This window comes from Budorcas taxicolor, chromosome 15 (assembly GCF_023091745.1).
Source record: "Budorcas taxicolor isolate Tak-1 chromosome 15, Takin1.1, whole genome shotgun sequence".
NCBI lineage: Eukaryota > Metazoa > Chordata > Mammalia > Artiodactyla > Bovidae > Budorcas > Budorcas taxicolor.
In genome coordinates, this window is record NC_068924.1 from 28675568 (window position 1) to 28699249 (window position 23682).

General features: G+C 38.4%; 1 protein-coding gene across 2 annotated transcripts in view; it reads left to right on the top strand.

The window, feature by feature from the left end:
- ARCN1 (archain 1) overlaps positions 1 to 23682 on the top strand; it is a 36155-nt gene that overhangs the window by 148 nt on the left and 12325 nt on the right. The window contains exons 1-5 of one of the 2 annotated variants that reach the window (XM_052652347.1): positions 6998 to 7114; positions 18656 to 18919; positions 19396 to 19575; positions 19705 to 19910; positions 20735 to 20899. In XM_052652347.1, coding sequence (XP_052508307.1) covers positions 7112 to 7114; positions 18656 to 18919; positions 19396 to 19575; positions 19705 to 19910; positions 20735 to 20899 — 818 coding nt within the window. In that variant the 5' untranslated portion in view covers positions 6998 to 7111. Of the gene's footprint in view, positions 1 to 6997; positions 7115 to 18655; positions 18920 to 19395; positions 19576 to 19704; positions 19911 to 20734; positions 20900 to 23682 lie in introns of those variants that run through there. The other variant, XM_052652348.1, reaches the window with a different exon arrangement.

The following is a 23682-nucleotide window of genomic DNA, read 5'->3' on the forward strand; positions in this document are numbered from 1 at the left end:
TTTATATTACATTATAGTCCTTTCTTTCGCTCCATTGTTTCCCATTGCATTGGACTACTTTCAGTACTAACAAATTATTATTTATCTGAGATTCAACTAATTTATCTGAGATTTAACTAATTCTCTTGCATTTTTATCTCAAGAAGACTGGACTTCATTAGGGCAGGGTCTGTGTCCAATTACTTTTTAAGCTTTTCATAGCATCAGTGCATTGCCTGGATTCAGTTTAGTCAATTCAGTCGCTCAGCCGTGTCCGACTCTTTGCCACCCCATGAACCGCAGCAAGCCAGGCCTCCCTGTCCATCACCACCTCCTGGAGTTTACCCAAACTCATGTCCATTGAGTCGGTAATGCCATCCAACCATCTCATCCTCTGTCGTCCCCTTTCCCTCCTGGCTTCAATCTTTCCCAGCATCAGGGTCTTTTTCAATGAGTCAGCTCTTCACATCAGGTGGCCAAAGTATTGGAGTTTCAGCTTCAACATCAGTCCTGCCAATGAACACCCAGGACTGATCTCCTTCAGGATGGACTGGTTGGATCTCCTTGCAGTCCAAGGGACTCTCAAGAGTCTTCTCCAACACCACAGTTCAAAAGCATCAATTCTTTGGCACTCAGCTTTCTTTATAGTCCAACTCTCACATCCATACGTGCTGCTGCTGCTGCTGCTAAGTCGCTTCAGTCATGTCCGACGCCGTGCGACCCCATAGGCGGCAGCCCATGAGGCTCCACCGTCCCTGGGATTCTCCAGGTAAGAACACTGGGATGGGTTGCCATTTCCTTCTCCAATGCATGAAAGTGAAAAGTGAAAGTGAAGTTGCTCAGTTGTGTCCGACTCTTCGCAACCCCGTGGACTGCAGCCTACCAGGCTCATCCATCCATGAGATTTCCAGGCAAGAATACTGGAGTGAGTTGCCATTGCCTTCTCCCATCCATACATGACTACTGGAAAAACCATAGCCTTGACTAGACAGACCTTTGTTGACAAAGTAATGTCTCAGTTATTTAATATGCTCCCTAGCTTGGTCATAATTTTCTTCCAAGGGGTCAGTTCAGTCAGTTCAGTCGCTCAGTAGTGTCCAACTCTTTGCGACCCCATGAATTGCAGCATGCCAAGCCTCTCTGTCCATCACCAACTCCCGGAGTTCACCCAAACCCATGTTCATCGAGTAGGTGATGCCATCCAGCCATCTCATCCTCTGTCGTCCCCTTCTCCTCCTGCCCTCAATCCTTCCCAGCATCAGAGTCTTTTCCAATGAGTCAACTCTTCGCATGAGGTGGCCAAAGTATTGGAGTTTCAGCTTCAGCATCAGTCCTTCCAATGAACACCCAGGACTGATCTTCTTTAGAATGGACTGGTTGGATCTCCTTGCAGTCCAAGGGACTATCAAGAGTCTTCTCCAACACCACAGTTCAAAAGCATCAATTCTTTGGCGCTCAGCTTTCTTCACAGTCTAACTCTCACATCCATACATGACCACTGGAAAAACCATAGCCTTGACTAGACGGACCTTTGTTGGCAAAGAAATGTCTCTGATTTTGAATATGCTTTCTAGGTTGGTCATAACTTTCCTTCCAAGGAGTAAGCATCTTTTAATTTCATGGCTGCAGTCACCATCTGCAGTGATTTTGGGGCCCCCCAAAATAAAGACAGCCACTGTTTCCATTGTTTCCCCATCTATTTCCCATGAAGTGATAGGACCAGATGCCATGATCTTAGTTTTCTGAATGTTGAGCTTTAAACCAACCTTTTCACTGTCCTCTTTCACTTTCATCAAGAGGCTTTTTAGGTCCTCTTCACTTTCTGCCATAAGGGTGGTGTCATCTGCATATCTGAGGTTATTGATATTTCTCCAGGCAATCTTGATTCCAGCTTGTGCTTCATCCAGCCCAGCATTTCTCATGATGTGCTCTGCATATAAGTTAAATAAGCAGGGTGACAATATACAGCCTTGACGTACTCCTTTTCCTATTTGGAACCAGTCTGTTGTTCCATGTCCAGTTCTAACTGTTGCTTCCTAACCTGCATATAGGTTTCTCAACAGGCAGGTCAGGTGGTCTGGTATTCCCATCTCTTTCAGAATTTTCCACAGTTTATTGTGATCCACACAGTCAAAGGCTTTGGCATAGTCAGTAAAGCAGAAATAGATGTTTTTCTGGAACTCTCTTGCTTTTTTGATTAGGTTCTTTCAAAATGCTGATTGAGTGGATGAATGAAGGAATGAGTGAATGAAAATGTAAGGGACAAGTATTTTAAAATTACAGACATAGTTAATTTGGGGAGTCAGAGGGAGAGAAACAAAGTAAAAGAATTTTGGAAACTTGTTCGTGAAAACCTGCCAGAGGAAAGCAAAAAGTGATTTTCCTTTGAAAAGGAAAACCAGAGACACCTCTTCTGAGACACTTCTGGTTAAGAAGGGAACTGCAAAACAAAAAAATATTTTGTCATGTTATGGCTAACAATAATGGGTATGTCTTGTTGAGCACTTAATACATAGGAACACTTAATACATAGGAACACTTAGAGTAGATAATCTTATTTATTAAGAAGTTCTCTAACTTCATAACTTTATGAGGTAAGTGTTACTGCCAATATATAGATTAGGTAATTGAAGTTTAGGAGAATTAAAAAAACTTGCCTGAAGTCACCCAAGCAGTAAGGGTGAAAATGGGTCAGTCTAATTCCCAAGTCTCTGCTTTTAATCATTGTGATATACTGCCTCTGAGGTGCTCTTCAGGAAGCATGCTTACACAGGTGCTTCTATTCTGCAGTTTCAGCTAATTTCATATTTTCAAAGAACCAGCATCTATTGATTTTTGTGAACATCAGTGGTCTACATTAAAGGCCTCTGAAAGTTGCCATTTAAAGCAATAATTCTAGGCAGAATTTTTACTTTTTTAAATTAAGAATTTGTTCACATTTTTAGACTCACAGACATAGAGAAAAGACTTGTGGTTGCCAAGGGGAAGGAGGGTGGAGAAGGGGTGAATTGGGAGTCTGGGATTAGCAGATGCAAACTATTTTATATAGAATGGAGAAACAGCAAAGTATACTCTGTAACACAGGGACCTATATTCAATGTCCTGTAATAAACCATAATGGAAAAGAATATGAAAAAGAGTATATATGCATATCTGTGTCATTTTGTTGTATACCAGAAATTAAAACAACATCGTCTGTCAACTATATTTCAATAAAATAAATTTTTTTAAAGAATGTGCTCATCTTTAAAAAAAAATTTTGTGCTTTTAACTAAAGATTACTGTTTGATATAATTTTCATTCCAATCCCCGAGAAAGGCAATGCCAAAGAATGCTCAAACTACCGCACAATTGCACTCATCTCACACACTGGTAAAGAAATGCTCAGAATTCTCCAAGCCAGGCTTCAGCAATACGTGAACCGTGAACTTCCAGATGTTCAAGCTGGTTTTAGAAAAGGCAGAAGAACCAAAGATCAAATTGCCAACATCTGCTGGATCATTGAAGAAGCAAGAGAGTTCCAGAAAAAAAATCTATTTCTGCTTTATTGACTATGCCAAAGCCTTTGGCTGTGTGGATCACAATAAACTGTGGAAAATTCTGAAAAAGATGGGAATACCAGACCACCTGACCTGCCTCTTGAGAAACCTGTATGCAGGTCACTAAGCAAGAGTTAGAACTGAACATGGAACAACAGACTGGTTCCAAATAGGAAAAGGAGTACTTCAAGGCTGTATATTGTCACCCCGCTTATTTAACGTATATGCACAGTACATCATGCAAAATGCCCAGTTAGATGAAGCACAAGCTGGAATCAGGATTGCCTGGAGAAATATCAGTAACCTCAGATATGCAGATGACACCACCCTTACGGCAGAAATTGAAGAACTAAAGAGCCTCTTAATGAACGTGAAAGAGCAGAGTGAAAAAGTTGGCTTAAAGCTCAATATCCAGAAAACTAAGATCATGGCATCAGGTCCCATCGCTTCACGGCAAATAGATGGGGAAACAGTGGCTGACTTTATTTTTAGGGGCTCCAAAATCACTGCAGATGGTGACTGCAGCCATGAAATTAAAAGACGCTTACTCCGTGGAAGGGAAGTTATGACCAACCTAGAAAGCATATTAAAAAGCAGAGACATTACTTTGTCAACAAAGGTCTGTCTAGTCAAAGCTATAGTTTTTCCAGTGGTCATGTATGGATGTGAGAGTTGGACTGTGAAGAAAGCTGAGCGCCAAAGAATTGATGCTTTTGAACTGTGGTGTTGGAGAAGACTCCTGAGAGTCCCTTGGACTGCAAGGAGATCCAACCAGTCATTCCTAAAGGAGATCAGTTCTGGGTGTTCATTGGAAGGACTGATGCTGAAGCTGAAACTCCAATACTTTGGCCACCTGATGCGAAGAGCTGACTCATTTGAAAAGACCTTGATGCTGGGAAGGATTGAGGGCAGGAGGAGAAGGGGACGACAGAGGATGAGATAGTTGGATGGCATTACCAACTCAATGGACATGGGTTTGGGTAATCTCCAGGAGCTGGTTATGGACAGGGTAGCCTGGCATACTGCGATTCATGGGGTCTCAAAGAGTTGGCCACGACTGAGTGACTGAACTGAACTGAACTGATATACCCTTCCAGACATTTAAAGTTGTAAAGTGTTTGTTTTGTGAAGATTCTACTAGAAAGTCATTGGAAATGGAATTGAAATGATTAAGAGTGAGAATTCTAAGATGCAGTATTCAAGGGTGCAGGCTGTGCAGATGAGCACCCTTTGTTGGAATCCTGGCTTGGCTACTTTCTAGTCCTGAGATCTGTGGTAAAACATTCCTTTCGGTACCTTGGTTTCCCCACTTGCAAAAGGGAGGTATTAAATGGTACATATCTCAGAGAATTCTTGTGAGGATTAAGTGAGATAATCTGTGTGAAGATTTTGAAGTAAGCCTGGTACATTTTAAGTGTTCAGTAAACATTAAGGAATACACAGGAGATATAGAGAGGCAGGGTGACATAATGAGAAAAACTGAGTTTGAATCCTGGCTCTACCACTTGCTTGCTGTATGAATTGGGACAGATGCTTAACTTCTTTGATCCTTAGCGTCCTTATCGGGATTGTTGTTTACAAAGCTTAGAGATAATGTGTGTAAAGTATCTGATAACAAAATAAACGCCCAATAAAATTATTGTAGCAATAATGAATAAAGAGTTAAGCTACTAACATGGGGTAAAATAATATAGGGAAGTACCCCTGAATCACCTATACTCTGTAAAGTGTGACATTTGTCAGGGAAGAACACCAATACAATCAGAAGGCCAGATTTGAACCTTGTTTCTTTTATAGAACTGGAACTTTAGGTAGTTTCTTAAACTTGTCATTTTCTTCACTTAAAAAATAGACATAAACACAGTAACTGCTCTGCTTTCTACACATTTTTTTTAAAAGATATAATTTACCATAACAATCACCTTTGAAGGTGTACAATTCAGTGGTGTTTACTGTATTCACAAAATTGTGTCCACTTCTATCTAATTGTAGAAAATTATCATCACTCTAAAAAGCAAACCTTGGGACTTCTCTGGCAGTCCAGTGGTTAAGACTCCATGCTTCCAAAGCAGGGGACACAGGTTCTATCCCTGGTGTGGGAGCTAAGATCCCCCATGCCTCTGCTGCTGCTGCTGCTAAGTCGCTTCAGTCATGTGCGACTCTGTGCGACCCCATGGATGGCAGCCTACCAGGCTCCCCGTCCCTGGGATTCTCCAGGCAAGAACACTGGAGTGGGTTGCCAATGCCTCTAGGCGCAGCCAAAAAGAAGAACAAAAACCAAATCTCATTCTCTGTTTCCCTCCTCCTCCAGTCCCTTGCAGCCCTACTTTCTGTCTCTATGTATTTGTATGTTCTGAACAATTTATATAAACTGGGTCATGTAAGATGTGGTTTTTTTATAACTGGCATTTTTCACTTAACATAATATTTTCTAGGTTCATCCATGTTGTGCCATATGTCATTACTTTATTCCTTTTTGTGACTAACATTCCATTGAGTAGATATACTACACTTTGTTATTCACTCATCAATTGATGGGACAGTTGGACTGTCTCCATTTTTTACTATTATGAATAATGCTTGTATGAACATTAGAATACAAATTTGTGTGTGGAATATACCTTTTTTTGGTTGTGCTGGGTGTTCATTGCTGCTGTGAGTGGGCTTTCTCTAGTTTTGGAAAGGAGGGGCTACTCTTTGTTGAGGTGCCCAGACTTCTCATTGCAGTGCTTCTCTTATTCCGGAGCACAGGGTGTAGTTGCCCTATGGGATCAAACCCATGTCCCCTGCATTGACAGGTGAATTCTTTGGATATGTGCTTTTAATTCTCTTGGATATATACCTAGGAGTGGTATTGCTGGATCCCACAGTAACACTATGTTTAATTTTTTGAGGAACTGCCAAACTGTTTCCCAAAGCAGCAGCACTAGTTCATGCTTCCACCAGCAGTGTATAAGGGTTTAATTTTCCCATATTCTCATCAACACTTATTATTACAACCATCCTAACGGATGTGAAGTGGGGTTCTCTAAAGATTAAAGATGTTGAGCATCTTTTTACGTGCCTACCGGTCATTTATATACCTTTTTTAGAGAAATGGCTATTTTAGCCATTTACAAATCGGATTAGTTGTCTTTCCATTGTTGAATTTTAAAAGTTCTTTGTATATTCTGGCTACTAGTCCCTTATGAACACTAGTTATCGTGTATATCGAATGATACGGTCTCTTTGAGAGCTTTATGAACTGCAAGAGATGTCGCAAGTTAACCAAAAGCGCTGACGAACACGGAAGGGAGAAAAGCCTACGGTTCCACGTTGGAGGTCGAGCCCCCAGGCATCCCTAGCACAATCTGCGTTGCAAGCCGTCGCCCACTGTCTCTCCACCTCACGCCGCCCCGCCCCCCGCCCTTTGACCCGCGCCGTTTCCGGTTGGAGACGTGGCTCGAGGACGCCATCTTGGTAAGAGGCGAGTCGGCGGCGCTCCTGTCAGGGGGGCAGCAGGTCCGGAGCGGCCGGTCCTCCCCTTCCCCCGACCCCAGCCCTAGCCGCAGTGGAGCCGGAGCGCGCGGGTGCGCCCCACCACCGCCGTCACCATGGTAAGACTCGAGCCGGGCTCAACTCCCGCGTCCGGCCTTGCGCCACCGTTCTTCCTGCTACCGGCCTGTGCTGGGGCTGGAGGAGCCCCGCCCCAAGGGCCGGGAGCCGAACACTTCCTCGGGGCTCTGGGGGCTTCTCCACCCTGTGATCGACTCCCCAGGAGATCCGAGGGACCTGACTGCAGTCCCTCTAGGGTCGCGCCCACACCCCTCCCCCGCCATCAGCTAGGCACCCACCTCTGCCGGGATCCGGGCCCTAAAGCGGGCTCGGGGTTTTTGCCCTGCAAGAACCTACCTCTTAGTGATGGGTCTTGGACCCCACGCTGCGGACCTGGCCTCTGGTGTCCAGCAGGTTCAGTGGGTGCCTCGGCGCCCCAAGCTGGGCTTCTGTCAGGGGTTTACTTCGTTCTGTAATCAACTCACCTCTCATCCCCGGTGTTCCGTAGGCCGTGGATGTTTGAAATCTAAATCATTAGTGTTGAGGACTTTTTCTTTAATTTGTTCGAAAAGGAGAAATAGAGGCAAGTGGATAGGGAGGCACAGAACGGGAAGGAGTAACTTCTGACAGTGATATGGCACTCATTGTAGGACCCAGCTAACCCAGAAACCTGCTACCCGCTTCTGTAGATCTTAGGTGTGTCCATTTGTTGGTGTGATTGGGTATACTCTGTGTATAGAGCATTGGGAAGATGCGAGCCAGTCATGGAGAACACAGGTTTTCTGTCTTCAAGGAGCTTATAGTTCAGGTGAAGTGTGGATGTGGCATACCGTAATCAGATGTCTCATAGGAGTGAGAGGGATTTATTCTTTGGGACCTGTTACTTGCCTTCAGTTGAATTATCTTCGTGTTCTCATCTGTGGTGGTGGTGGTTTAGTGGCTAAGTTGACTCTTCGGGGATCACATGGACTACCAGGTTTCCTCTGTCCAGGAAGAATGCTGGAACGGGTTGCCATTTTCTTCTCCCATCTCGTCTGTAGTAGAGACGGTTAAAATTAATGTTTGTGAGAGATGAAACAAAACATAGTGCTCACTCCACTACATCTGGCTTCATCACTACGATTTGTGAATATTTATGAAGTAGGAGAAGTTTTTTGGTTCCAAACAAGCTAGTAATTTTTAAAGTGCACTTCATGTCCTTTAATCTTTGAAGGATGTACTTTTCTTATTTGTCTTTTTGTCACTAGATTAATAATTTGATTTAAAACATCTTCCTACGCACTTCATAGATGACAGTATAATTTGGTGCCAATTATACTAAGTTCTGTTCACAACCTTTTTAGATGAAAACTTGGTGAGGAGATTCAGGCTTGGACTTTAAATCACTTAACAGTTTTTTTCAGCTTCAGGCATATAAATTGCATCAAGCAGGTTTGTCTCATAAAACTTTTATGTTGGACATAAAATTTCCAAAAACAACTTTCTTCATTTCCACTAGGAGGCTTAGTATTCGGGTAGTGATTTTAAAACTACTTTCTTTTTACATCTTGGATGTACATGTAGTGCATTTCAATAACATTAAAAGCAAAATTAAAGGCTTTATTATATAAACCAAATGTAGATAATCTTAACAAAAACCTTGTTTGTTGAAAAGTTTGGGAACGTCCTGCTGCTTTTTTCCCTAGTAGTATTTTTAATTCATCAATAACCAGAGGGCCCATAGGGCCCTAGGTGTTACGTGGTAAACATAAAAACATAAATTTTGCATGTTATTTGGACACTGCATATACATACGGTTGTGTCACATTTAAATATGCCTATAGTTCTGAATTATTTGGAACTTGGCGTGATCCAGGTACCTACAGATTTGTGTACTCTGGAGAACAACTTATCTCAGTACATGCTGCTCTGTTGAGTCTTAAGGCATTATTAAGTATTTTTCTGTGTAATATTTATGGGTTCCGTTCCTTTACAAAGAGATCCCTGGACAAAGAAATGTCCAAATAGGGTAACATTTTGCCAAGATTTCTTGACTCTAAAAGCTGTATCCAGAGTTCTAAAAGTTGATCTATAATAAAATTTTCAAACATGTAAGAAAGTTGAGAGCTTTACAATGAACACCCATGTAATCACCAGCTAGTCTGTAATTAACATTTCACTATTTTTGCTTTGTCACACATCTAATTATTCACCCATCCTGTGGTCATCTTTTTTTTAATGCATTTTAGGGGCTTCACTGGTGGTCCAGTGGCTAAGACTCCATGCTCCCAATGCAGGGGGCCCGGGTTTGATCCTTGGTGAGGGAACTAGATCCCACATGCTGCAATTAAGAGCTCATATAGCCAAATAAATAAATATATATATATAAATGCACTTTAAAATAAAGTGTAGATATCAGTATGTAAATGTTGGTTTTTGAATAGTAAATTTCCTTTAGCTTTAGTGACTGAACTTGGTGCAAAATGTCCTACACTGCAAAGTCCTAGTAGAGAAATAAAATGAACAAATGGAAAAAAATAATGATTTATGATGACTTTGTTATAAAATCAAGTACAAAAAAATCTTTTTTAAAAATCTTTTTTCTAGTTTTCATCAAATTAATGAGAACATGTCTTATTTTCTTAACATTTGTCAGGTATCATTATAGTCAGTTTTTTTCCTTAATAAATTAATATTTGAATGAACTTGATATTAAGTCTCATTGTAGCCCTAATCTGTGAAGTCTTTGCTTATCTACAGAGTGCTGTTCTTTTCTTATTTACTAAGTATGGGGAGTGAGTAAGTTTATTGTAGTGATCTCATTAAATATCAGTGATCACAGTATGTTCAGTTCCCAAGAATCATTAGTTACTAGAAAGCTAGATTTGGGTTTCTATGGCTGAGATTGGAGGCTGGGACAGGGGGCACTGAAATCCTACACAGTAATAACTAATTCCCAATTAGGGGGTATTTTTTTCTTTCTCATATGCAATACAACAGCTGCACACCTGTTGTATTCTTTATGTACCTTTTTGATTGTTGTTTCAGAGGAGAGCAAAGAATGAAAATAATTTCTTGAGTTTCTGTTGATTTGCCATCTTGTTTATTCTCCAAATAGAAAGTACACTGCAGAAACTGAGAACAATGTCCTTTTATTTTTATACTCTACTACAAGTTTTTTGTTTTAAAACAGGAACTTGGTGATGAGCTTAAAACTCTCACTGAGTAACTTCTAGTTTTGGCTTTGTTTGGTGCTCTGTGTTTTATTGTAATCTCCCCCGATTTGATATTATCTGTAATCACTTCATGCAAGCAAGAAAGACAAAATGATCCTCTATGACAGTTGTAGAAACTAGCCATAATATGATCATGAATTATATAGAGATCATCATTACAGTGAATTACAAAGAACAGAGTTACTGACTAATTGTGGAAGTGAGGAATACTGAAGCATTTAGAGGTTGGAGGAAGTCTTTGACTTTTTTCTTTAGGGAATTGTTAGTATTTTTCCTGTTATTTTTGGACCTCTATAGCTAGTGGAGATGAAGGGATGATATGGCAGCTGTCTGACACACATATACTATAAACATACATATGATTTGTTTTGGTTAGGCAGTTTGCCTTTCAGCAGCTTAATATTAATGCAAAACATGGTTCCAAAGTAGTTATCACTGGAGCAGTGGGTGTGAAATGGAAGCATTGCAAATTTTCTGTTGCTATAGTTTTCAAATGCTTAGAGTTACAGTATCATAGAGATGCAAAAGCACTTTTACATAAACTAACCTCTATTTTGGGCTTCCCTGGTGGCTCAGAAGGCAAAGAATCCACCTGCAATGCGGGAGACCTGGATTCAGTCCCTGGGTTTGGGAACAGTTTGGGTTTTCAATTCCTGGAGAAAGGAATGGCTACCCACTCCAGTATTCTGGCCTGGAAAATTCCATGGACAGAGAAGCCTTGCAGGCTACAGTCCATGGGGTCGCAAAAAGTTGGACACTGCACTTCAACCTCTATTTTAGGTGTATTTCAAGAAGCGATTAAGTGACATCTAATGTAATATAATTAGTGGTAGAGGCAGAACAGAAATCTGATTCTCCTGCTTTCTTTACTCAAGGAACTTGGATAGGAGAGTGTTGTTATTTAATCTAAAAACAAATGCTAATATATTCAAAGTATTTTAAGTATATTAAGAGAAAAGTTGTCTAACAAAGTTTAACCTATTGGGGAACTTTATTTTTTAAAACAATCCTGAGGAGATCCATAACTCTGGGCCCAGAGCTAAAACTCTGTGCTCCGGATGCAGGGAGCCTGGGTTCGATCCCTAGTCTGGGAACTAGAACCCACATGTTGAAACTAAGATCTAGCATGCTGTAAGGAAAATTTTAAAAAATCCCTTGTCAGCTAAGACCTGGCACAGGCAAATAAATATTTAAAAAAAAAACAAACGCAAGGACTCTTGAAAGTTTGTTTTTGGTCTGAATGCTCTTTTCCAGAAATGTAAAAAACAAGTAAAATAACTGTATAGAGAATTATACTTATTCACTGTTTTCCAAAGAAAATCAGGTCAAATTACAGTAGGAAAAATTAACCTGCCTTTTAGTGTATACTGTATTTTAATAATTGGTAAACATTGATATGAAGAGAAAATTATTTCAAGGCATTTAAGAAGATGAATGTTGATTTAGAATAGGTTAAATTTATCTTGTTGACCATACCTCCCAACCAAATTATTAACTGCTGTGTTAACATGAATAATAATGAATAGAAATCTATGTCAACTTTGTGGGAACTGTGATTGTGATGTCTTGGGTGTTTTGAAGTTGACAGTCGTACTTAGTCTTGGGCACTTCGGTCCTACTTTGGGAGCCTTATTTGCTTGTGTCTGAATAATGGAATGACTCATAAGAGAGGACCTACTATTTTACCCTACGGTTCCTTCGTCTTTACATACTCAAATTTCCTGATTGATCAAAGCATAATTTAAGTAGTGTTTCTTCCATCAAATCTTCATGATCTTGTGAGCTAGAAGTAATCTCTTCTTCCTCTGAATTCCCATAGTGCATTACTTTACACATTCTGCCTAGTTTGTGTCTTATCCCTGCTAGGCTGCTGCCGCCTTATAATTATTTAGTTAATTCTTATACTAATACAGCCAGAATGGAGATTGCCAGTACCTATAGTTAGCCTTTGACCATGCCCAATTGATAAAGCAAAGTGAAAGGATTGCCCGCCTCCATAGCATACACCTTTCTGGTCACAGGTTGTCTTTAATTTCTTTTTCCCTTTAACGTTGCCTTGATGTTAATTTTTACCTAAACTCTTATCCATATGGTATGGAGGTATTTTGAATTCTAGCTGCCTGAGAAGTACCCTGAAGCCTATAAACATTGTTTCTAATAGAGTTACTGTTATTAGATATATTAAATATGGGCTTTGTAGTTAAACAGCATATATATATAGGTCTGAAGGTTTGGTCTGAGCAATCCTTTCTCTGGGTAGATTTTTGACTTCAAGTGTTTAAATTGTGCTGTGCTTAGTATTTCTACTGTGGCTTATTTTATTCATCAAAACATTGTAAAATTCTCGGGTGGGGGAATCGTACTTCCTAAGACTGTGATTCTCAGCCTTTTTTTGGTGAGGAGGGCCTTTGTAAGTATTAAATTTATAATGTGCTCCCATTTATTAGTAATATTTCTCACTGCATAAAGTGATTTCTCTATGGATCATTTGAGGATTACTACTCTAGAGGATCTATGAATTTTCTGACATTAAACATAAAATTTTTTTAGGGAGTGTGTGTCCATTTTTAATCTGTTAAAATATTGCCAAATCCATAAAGGTAAAAATCCATTGCTTTGAAATGACAAAGGTTTTAATAAGATGCATTTCTTGGCAAGTTTATTATTAATAATGATGCTGCTTTACATTGTGAGTATATGTGGTATAATTTGTATATAAGTGTTGTGGTATAAGTGCTTTGGCTTACAGTTTTATTATACTCAGTTGGTCCTCATAATAACTTGTGAGATTGTCAGATGATGCTCCATTTTCTAAGGGAGGAAACTGAGGCTGAGAGGTTCAAACATAACTTAAATCAGACAGATAATAAATAAAACAAAAACTAGGATCCAGATCTTCTCAATTCCAGTCATTTAACTTTCCTGGTATGTTAACTTGATTCTTTGCAAATTTAGAACACTATTTCTAATTCACATAGTCTTTGGGAAAAGAAAAAACCAATGTGAGATCATCTCAAATATAAGGAAATTCTTCATTTTCCTGATGAGAATATTAAGGAAACCTTTTTGGAGTATATAAACTTTTAGGACTGTAGCACAAATATTTAAAGTATTTATAAATTTACATATGTTCTTAAAGTATTTAATAATTTACTTAAATATATTGTTGATTTTTAAATTGAAAAATAATTCATTTTTTTTCTGTTCTTATGTTCATGAAACAATTTATCCAAATTCCTCACAGGCATCATGGTCACTAGGTGTGCTTTTTGAATTACGGTTTCCTAGAACTTTTACATACAACTTTTAATATTTAGCACTTTTTGAATACATATATCATATTGATACTTTTGGAAACTGTATTATGAGTCATAAAAACCCATTTGTATTACAGTAGAGCGATTGATTTTAAAAGAAATATTTATTGGGAATTCCCTAGCAGTCCAGTGGCTGGGACTCTGGGCTTTCACTGCCAAGAGCCCAGGTTCAGTCCCTGGTTGGCAAACTATTTTAAGATCCCGCAAACCACATAGTACAGAAAAAGAAAAAAAAAATCATTACTGACATCCAACACATGAAATTGTGAGTTCTGATCCTCCGGATAATTTATAAATCAGATGGCATTTTATTAGTACATGTAAAACTAGCACAGTTTGAGACTAAGGATAAAATCTGCCCTACACAATTCATTTAGATGTTCAACGTAAAGTGATTGAGAGAAAATCTTTAATATGAAAGACTGTAGAAGAATTTGAATCTATACAACTCTTATTTTAAAATAAATATTCCATGTCTAAAAAATACTTTTAATGAGTAATTAGCCTCCAGTTAAAATAAATAAATTTATATTAAAATACTTTTAATGGATATATCATACCTTAAATTTATCAATAATTTCTTAATGTCATTAGCTGTTCGTTCACTGTTCATATTTTCCCATTTGTCTTATAATTTTTTTAAACAATTGTTTGAATCAGGATTCAAATAAGATTATACATTGTGATTGGTTGACATGTCTCTTAAGTCTCTTTTAATCTATGGGTTTGCCCTCCATTCCTTTTTTATTCATGGACTTCCCTGGTGGCTCAGACGGTAAAGCGTTTGTCTACAATGTTGGAGACCTGGGTTTGAGCCCTGGGTTGGGAAGATCCCCTGGAGAAGGAAATGGCAATCCACTCCAGTACTATTGCCTGGAAAATCCCATGGACAGAGGAGCCGGGTAGGCTACAGTCTATGAGGTCTCAAAGTGTCGTACACGACTGAGCGACTTCACTTTCACTTTCTATTTCCCCTTTCCCAGTCCCTGGTCCCACTCATCTACTTTCTCTCTCTGAATTTGTTTATTCTGGATGTTTCATGTAAATGGAATCATGTGAGATGTTGCCTTTTGTATCTGGTTTCTTTCATTTAGTGTAATATTTTCAAAGTTCATCCATACTATAGCATATTCTTCATTCCTTCTTAAAGCTAAATAATATGCCATTGTATGGATGTACCACATTCTGTTTATCCAATCATAGGTTGGTGGATATTTGGGTTTTCACTGTTTGTTTACTTATTTAAATACACAGATTTTTAGTTTTTTTTGGCCCTGCCTTGTGACTTCCAGGATCTTAGTTCCCTTACCAGGGATTGAACATGGGTCATGGCAGTGAAAGTGCCAAATCCTAACCACTGGACTGCTAGGGAATTCCCAGTTTTCACTTTTTATTATGTATTAGGTATTTTGAATAATGCTGCTATGAACATGTGCACAAATTTTTATGTGACAGCTCTTTTATGAGGGCTCCTATTGGGGCAGAAATCTTACTTTATTTGGATATATGTGTCAAATATGACACATACAAAGACATACCTGCTTATCACTCATAAACTAAAGCAGCAACTACCTTTTCTTTTTTCTTTTTCTGCCAGAAATATGCAGATGGTTGAAACATGAACCTCATATGATAAAAATTAATGTGAAAGCAAATTTTTGAGTATATTTGGTTTTATTCTTCTAAACAAGTCTAAGTCTCTTGCTTGGTGATAATTTTAGGTCAGTTTCTTCTCCTTGAAGATTAAGGTATCACTATGTGTGTACCAAGGCTTCCCTGGTAGCTCAGCTGCTGAAGAATCCGCCTACAATGCAGGAGACCCCAGTTCAATTCCTGGGTCAGGAATATCCCATGAAGAAGGGGATATTCTTGGGCTTCCCTGGTGGCTCAGATGGTAAAGAATCTGCCTGCCATGCGGGAGAGCTGGGTTCTATCCCTGGGTCAGGAAGATCCCCTGAGGAGGAAATGGCAACCCATTCCAGTATTCTTGCCTGGAGAATCCCTGTGGACAGAGGAGCCTGGGGGCTGCAGTCCATGGGGTTGCAAAGAGTCAGACATAACTGAATGACTAAGCACACGTATGTACCAAGAATTATAGGAGTCCTTGCCCTTTTTTGAAGAAATCTTACGTTATTTCACACTACTAAAAACATGAATGGGGACAATGTGGGGAATATAGTCTATAATTATGTAATATTTTTGTATGGTAACAGATGGTGACTAGGTTATCATGGTGAATGTTTTAAAATGTATAGAAATACAGAATAACTATGTTGTATACCAAAAACCAACGTAATGTTGTAGGTCAGTTATACTTTAAAAATAGCCGATACAATATTATAAAGCAATTATCCTCTAATTAAAAATAAATAAATTTAATCTTATTGTTGAAAAAATAAACTCATAGAAAAGAGATCAGATTTGTGGTCACCAGTGACAGGGACTTGAGGGGGAAGGGAGATTGGATGAAGGTAGTCAAAAAAGTGCAAACTTCCAGTTATAAGCTAAGTACGTACTGGACATGTGGTGTACAATATGATCAATATAACTAACAGTGCTGTATCATATATATATGTTAAAAGAATAATATCACGAGGGAAAAAAGTTTTTTTTCTATTTCTTTTTAGCCATGCCAGCCAGCTTACAGGATCATAGTTCCCCGAGTAGGGATCGAACTTGGGTACTTCGTAGTGAAAGTGCAGAGTTCTAACCACTGGACCATGAGGGAATTCCCTTTTTTATATTTCTTTAATGTTGTTCCTATATGAGATGATGGATGTTCACCAAACTTGTGATTTATATTAAGTCAAATCATTATGCTATACACCTTAAACTTTCAGTGCTGTATGTCAATTATATTTCAGTTAAACTGGAAGAAAAAAATAAAATTAAAGATGTGAAATCACCATATACACTTAAAATACCTTAGAACTTTATATGTTAATTCTGCCTCAATAAAGCTGAATTTTAAAAAATTCTATAGCAACAACAGCAACAAAATAATAAAGACATGGAGTGGAAGATTTCTTTTGAAAAGAATAGATCATAACCTTGTTGCATTTTTATTCTTTTTGGGGGATCTTTTACTCCCCTCAGTATATTTTCTTGCCTCTTGCCTGGGTGGTAACAGCAGCCTCCCAAGTAGTTGTGATGGTGAATGATACATTTCTTAAGTACAAAACTATTTACTTATTTTTAAAAATTATAAGTATTTTGGGGAAAGATGACTGTTCTGGGACTTTTAAGCAAGCTTATTTACCACTTTTAAAGTAATCAACTGTAATTTTTATACTCTATATTTTTCCATATATCTAAAATATCATCTTGTATTTTTAAATATAAGATATAAAAATATATTTATAAAATACAAAAATATATTTTTGACATACAGAGGCTCTTTTAGGGGCTTCCCTGTTATCTCAACTGGTAAAGAATCCACCTGTAATGCAGAAAATCCTGGTTCGATTCCTGGGTGGGGAAGATCCCCTGGAGAAGGGATAAGCTACCCGCTCCAGTATTCTTGGGCTTCCCTGGTGGCTCAGAGAGTAAAGAATCTGCCTGCAATGTGGGAGACACTCCAGTATTCTTGTCTAGAGAATTCCCATGGACAGAGGAGCCTGGTGGACTGGAGTTCCTGGGGTTGCAAAGAGTCGGGCACAACTGAGCAACTGAGCACACATATTTTTAAAAGAATATAATTTACAAAGCAAGATTCTTACTGAATGTATTTATTTATGAAGTAGAACTACTTTAAAAAAAAAAAACCAACTTTTGAATTCTATACTATATAACTTTAGGCCAGCATAATTAAGGTAAGTTTCAACATAGAATTGGTAGACTCAGGAGCATAAAATTGTATTACTCTCTTAAATGTGTTTCTTTCTAAACTTGCAGTTGTTGATAGGATTTATTCTTGAGATTTCATGTGAGAAAATTTGCAGTGTTCATGGGAAGTATATCAATCAGTAAAAATAAAGATCTGTTTGGTAGAAGAAAGTTATTTGTGCAAGATATAGATCAAACACTTTTTCGCTATAAATTGTTTTTACCTAGCTGCTTGGACATAAGTGTGATGGTAATTATCTCTCAAGTACCTTGATGACCTATTCTTGATGGATAAGGACATTATGTTCTCCTGTAATCACTATAAAACTATACTGATGTTTTGAAACTAAAAGAATATCTACTCAAATTGACTAACTTGTTTTTTTTTTTCCAGCTGCTCACCTGTAGAGGAAAGATTTCTGTAAAACTGAGGAACCTGACCAATAGAATGTTAATATTTCAGAAGTTGTATCCTAGTATTGAGGCTTCCAATATGTGTAAATAGTCTTTCTGTTACTTGTCCTTATAAACTTCTGGGTTCCTGCAATGAAGAGACTATTAACACTAAACTTAATTTTCTTACTACTCTGCTAATGACATTTGGTCATATCTTCTTTGGTGCTTTGTTTTGTTTAACGAAATGCCAGACTCTGGGAAAAAAGGCTATTGGTCTTGATCATTGCCCACTGTCAAAACCTGTGTGAAACATTGAGCCACTTAGTTTTTCATTTTACAGATTGTTTGTGTGTCTGGAGGTAAGTTAGTGTGGGTTAATCTAAGAGCAGAAGATAAATTTAGACTCACTAGATATTTTAGGTAAAAATGAAAGGAAAGTTTTGGGGCCTTGTATAACTATTCAGCCTGCCTGATCAGACCTCTGTAGAAATTTCTGTTTTTCCTTGAATAAGTTTAAGCTATTTATGGGTCTGCCAAAGCAGAGAGCAGCCCAGTTTTGAGTCACAGGGGACCTATTAATAATGTGTGTAGACTTAGAAAAAATTATTTCTTTACTAAGTTTTTCTCTAGGTATTGAAAAACAGGAGTAATAGCTTCATTTTCCTCTACTTCACCTTTATCTTATGAATGACCTAGTATAATTAAAAGGCAATGAAGTAGAGTCTGAAAGTCAGCATTCTAGTAGTAGTTATATCACTAAATAACTGAGTGTGGCATTCTACAGATCTGAGGATGTTGAGAAAACACATGTTAAAAAAATGATTAGTACTTATTTACATGTTCCTTGCAGGTGCTGTTGGCAGCAGCGGTCTGTACAAAAGCAGGAAAAGCTATTGTTTCTCGACAGTTTGTAGAGATGACTCGAACTCGGATTGAGGGCTTGTTAGCAGCTTTTCCAAAGCTCATGAACACTGGAAAACAACATACATTTGTGGAAACAGAGAGTGTCAGATATGTTTATCAGCCTATGGAGAAATTGTACATGGTACTGATCACTACCAAAAACAGCAACATATTAGAAGATCTGGAGACCCTAAGGCTCTTCTCAAGAGTGGTAAGAGTCCTGTAATATTGGGTTAAGGTTTTTGAATTTTAAGTTTTTTGTGTGAAACTATTTTTTCCCCAAAGCAGCTGATGCTTACCATTTTGCGTGTTCTATGCACCTAGTCCCCGTCCCAGCATCTCATGTCACATCTCCTTTTACTGGATATCCTAAGACTGTAAATATTACAGAGGAGAGTATGAACATTGCTCTTTCGTTTCCCAGTTCTCTAGCAGTAACTATAACCTGCCCTTGTGGTTCTGACACTTGTTTGGCCATATTTTTAGAGAATATTCTTTCGGTGAGACTTGTTGATGTAGCCACACACATACAAAGGCTTATGCCAAAGACTTGCTTAAAGAGTAGTAGAAGGAGCTAGTAAAGCGATTCAGGCATATTGAAATTTATGTATTTTACAGGATAAGAGTGGGAAAGCATAACTGCTGATACATTCTAAATATTTCTTTTCCATTGTTCCTCATGATTAGATTCCTGAATATTGCCGAGCCTTAGAAGAGAATGAAATATCTGAGCACTGTTTTGATTTGATTTTTGCATTTGATGAAATTGTTGCCTTGGGATACCGGGAGAATGTTAACCTGGCACAGATCAGAACCTTCACAGAAATGGATTCCCATGAGGAGAAGGTGTTCAGAGCAGTCAGAGAGGTAAACAGGGTCTTCTTTGAGACTGCTGGTTTGTGTCTTTCTTTTAGGCTTCTCTGTCTGACTTTCCTGTTTTTATTTACTAGTTTGGTCTGAACTCAACGCTGCATCCAAGTATGTCTCTTTTCGTAGACTCAAGAGCGTGAAGCCAAGGCTGAGATGCGGCGTAAAGCAAAAGAATTACAGCAGGCCCGAAGAGATGCAGAGAGACAGGGCAAAAAAGCACCAGGATTTGGGGGCTTTGGAAGCTCCACAGTGTCTGGAGGCAGCACAACTTCTATGATCACAGAGACCATCATTGATACTGATAAACCAAAAGTGGCACCTGCACCAGCCAGGTATAATCTAGTGTAATCACCTAGAATACAGTTCTAGAATGGCAGATGAAGGCTATATGTGTGTATCTCAGAGCAATATCTGATTTCTAGGCAAAATAAGGAGTGCCTTGATAAAGTAAGTTGTAATACTAAATTTGGCTGCGTATTGATAATATGGGGATAAGAGAGAAATCTGATTGCGGTGTTTTTCCTTTCGTGTGAAAGAGAGTTCTTTTACACATTTTACCGTGAAGCTCAATTTCCTATGAGAGTTGCCTTATATTGGAAGAAGAGTTATTTAACTGTTTAAGGGACACATACTTTTAATCTAGTGTTCATAAATGGATTTCAGGGAGAATCTAAACTACCTAAAATTATATGAAAAAGTTTGTTTGTATATAAGTATATGTATCTGGACAGAAGGTACAAAGTTTTCCTCAGCTCATACATGCTTATCAAAGTATACCTTTGGTCTTCGGATACTTGAAGCTTATGTGGTTCTTTTGTTTGTTTGTTTTCTGGTCATGCCCCTATAGCATGCAAGATCTTAGTTCCCCAACCAGGGAGTGAACCTGTGCCCTGCAGTAGAAGCACAGAATCCTAACAACTGGACCAACAGAGAATCTCTGAAACTTACATGTTATTAGTGATCCAGCTGCCAGTTCAAACAAGAAATAGTTTAGTGGTCCACTAAACACTAGGAAACTGTAGTTTTTCCCTTGAGGTATTCACATTTCTCTTAAAGAGCAGCTTTAGGGAAAGCTTTAGTGATAGGGAATTATTAATTAGTTTTTAACTTTAAATCATGTGTGAATTTTTTCTTATTTTTGCATTCTTCCACTTAGACCTTCAGGCCCTAGCAAAGCTCTGAAACTGGGAGCCAAAGGAAAGGAAGTAGATAACTTCGTTGACAAATTGAAATCTGAAGGTGAAAATATCATATCCTCCAATATGGGCAAGCGTACCTCTGAAGCAACCAAAGTGCATGCTCCACCCATTAATATGGAGAGGTAAGTGGTAACTTTTTCAGTAGGAACAGACCACATGGTGTTAAAAATTTTTTTATCTCAATACTTTATAAATTCTTTTTGTGTTTTTTAATTTTTCCAGATTTCAAAGACTTAAGAGTATATTCTAAACAGTAGGGTTCTACTGTATATTATCACACAGGGAACTACATTCAATATCCTGTGATAAACCATAATGGAAAGGAATATGAAAAAAATAAATAAATATGTATAACTGAGTCACTTTGCTGTACAGTAGACATTAAACACAACATTGTAAATCAGCTACACTTCAGTAAAATTTTAGGTATTAACATGAGATATTCCCCCTCTGCCCTCTTCGAACCATGGCTGGGGACTCTTAGCCATCTATTTTCTGTTTAGAACTTAACCTTTCTACCAACTCTGTGGTGGTTAAATTAAACAAAAAATAACTTTTCTTCATGCTTAGTTTATACTTTGTCTCTTAAAATGAGCTTGAATTAGAGTACTAGAACAGTGATTAGCTCTGTACTGTATTTTGGCATGTCTTTCTCTAATTAGGACAAAAATTATAAATATCTTTAGTAGCAAATTAATGTGTTATTTTTGCTTTTTAAGTATTTAAAGCCAGTATAGAATATTTTGATTTGTCTCTTATCTCAGGACTATGGTACTGGTTGGTAACATTTTTAAGTGGTAGTTATCAAGTTCACATTTTCATGACTCAGATTTCTTGTCTTGAAGCCCAGACTTTCTACTGTTACTGATGATTTTGAGGTCAAGTGAAAGATGAGTCTGGGAGGATACCTCTATCAAGTGTGCTTCAAAGAGGAGTATATTGTGTGTCTTATTTTATATGAAATGAACAGGGTTTTGTTGGGATAAATCTTTCAAATCAATAAAGCTCCTGTGTTATTCCTAGTGGTTGCTCTGAAGGAGACAGGTTTGACACTATTTTAATAAGATGTTGGAGACTATCATGTACTAGAGAGAGCTTGAAACTCTTTTCTGAATGTTGGAATACTTGAGCATGGAGCAAATGCTTATGAAGGTAAATGATACCATGCATTGTCTTCAGATACATGTCTCTGTGGTCTTGAGTCTCATGATTTTGTTTCTGGGAAGACTTAGAGGTTGGAATAGAATAAAGTAGGACTCCAGCATAGTTTTTTAAACCACTGAAGTTCACCCAGCTAAAAGCTGCTTTAGTGAGGAATATGGATAGATTGTACTTAATAATGGCCCATAGCAGCAGTACCTTTTATTTTATTTATTTTAAAAACTAGATTATACATTCATGTAGTTCAAAATTCAAAAGGTTCAAAGGATGTTGCACTAAAACTTCTTCCCACCCAGCCATTCAAGGTTCTCTCTTCAGATACAACTAGCATTAAATAGTTTTTGTGTATATCTTCCAAGAGAGATAATGTATGTATAGATGAATAAAAATATGGTATAATTTCTGTTTTTCTCTTGTTATACATAAGTGGTGGTGTACTTAACACATTTTCCACTTGCTTTTTTCACTGCAGTTCAGTCACTCAGTCGTGTCCTATTCTTTGTGACCCCATGGACTGTAGCATGCCAGGGCTCCCTGTCTATCACCAACTCCCGGAATTTACTCAGACTTATATCCATTGAGTCAATAATGCCATCCAACCATTTCATCCTCTGTCGTCCACTTCTCCTGCCTTCAATCTTTCCCAGCATCAGGGTCTTTTCAAATGAGTCACTTCTTCGCATCAGGTGGCCTAAATATTGGAGTTTCAGCTTCAGCATCAGTCCTTCCAATGAATATTCAGGACTGATTTCCTTTAGGATTGACTGGTTGGATCTCCTTGCAGTCCAGGGGACTCTCAAGACTCTTCTCCAACACCAGAGTTCAAAAGCATCAATTCTTTGGCACTCAGCTTTCTTTACAGTTCAACTCTCACATCCATACACGACTACTGGAAAAACCATAGTTTTGACTAGATGGACCTTTTCAGCAAAGTTATGTCTCTTTTTAATACGCTGTCCAAGTTGGTCATAACTTTCCTTCCAAGGAGTAAGCATCTCTTAATTTCATGGCTGCAGTCACCATCTGCAGTGATCTTGGAGCCCACTGTTTCCTTCGTTTACCCATCTATGTGCCATGAAGTGATGGGGCCAGATGCCATGATCTTAGTTTTCTGAATGTTGAGTTTTAAGCCAGCTTTTTCACTCTCCTCTTTCACTTTCATCTAGAGGCTCTTTAGTTCTTCTTCACTTTCTGCCATAAGGGTAGTGTTATCTGCGTATTTGAGGTTATTGATATTTCTCCTGGCAATCTTGATTTCACCTTGTGCTTCTTCCAACCCAGTGTCTCTCATGATGTACTCTGCATAGAAGTTAAATAAGCAGGGTGACAATAGCCAGCCTTGATGTACTCCTTTCCCTGTTTGTAACCAGTTTGTTGTTTGATATCTGGTTCTAACTGTTGCTTCTTGACCTACATACAGATTTCTTATGAGGCAGGCAAAGAGGTCCGGTATCCCATCTTTTGAAGAATTTTCCAGTTTGTTATGATGTACACAGTCAGAGGCTTTGGCATAATCAATAAAGCAGAAGTAGATTTTTTCTGGTATTCTCTTGCCTTTTCTATGATCCAACGGATGTTGGCAATTTGCCTTTTCTAAATCCAGCTTGAACATCTGGAAGTTCCTGGTTCACATATTGTTGAAGCCTGGCTTGGAGAATTTTGAGCATTACTTTGCTAGTGTGTGAGATGAGTGCAGTTGTGCGGTAGTTTGAACATTCTTTGGCATTGCCTTTCTTTGGGATTG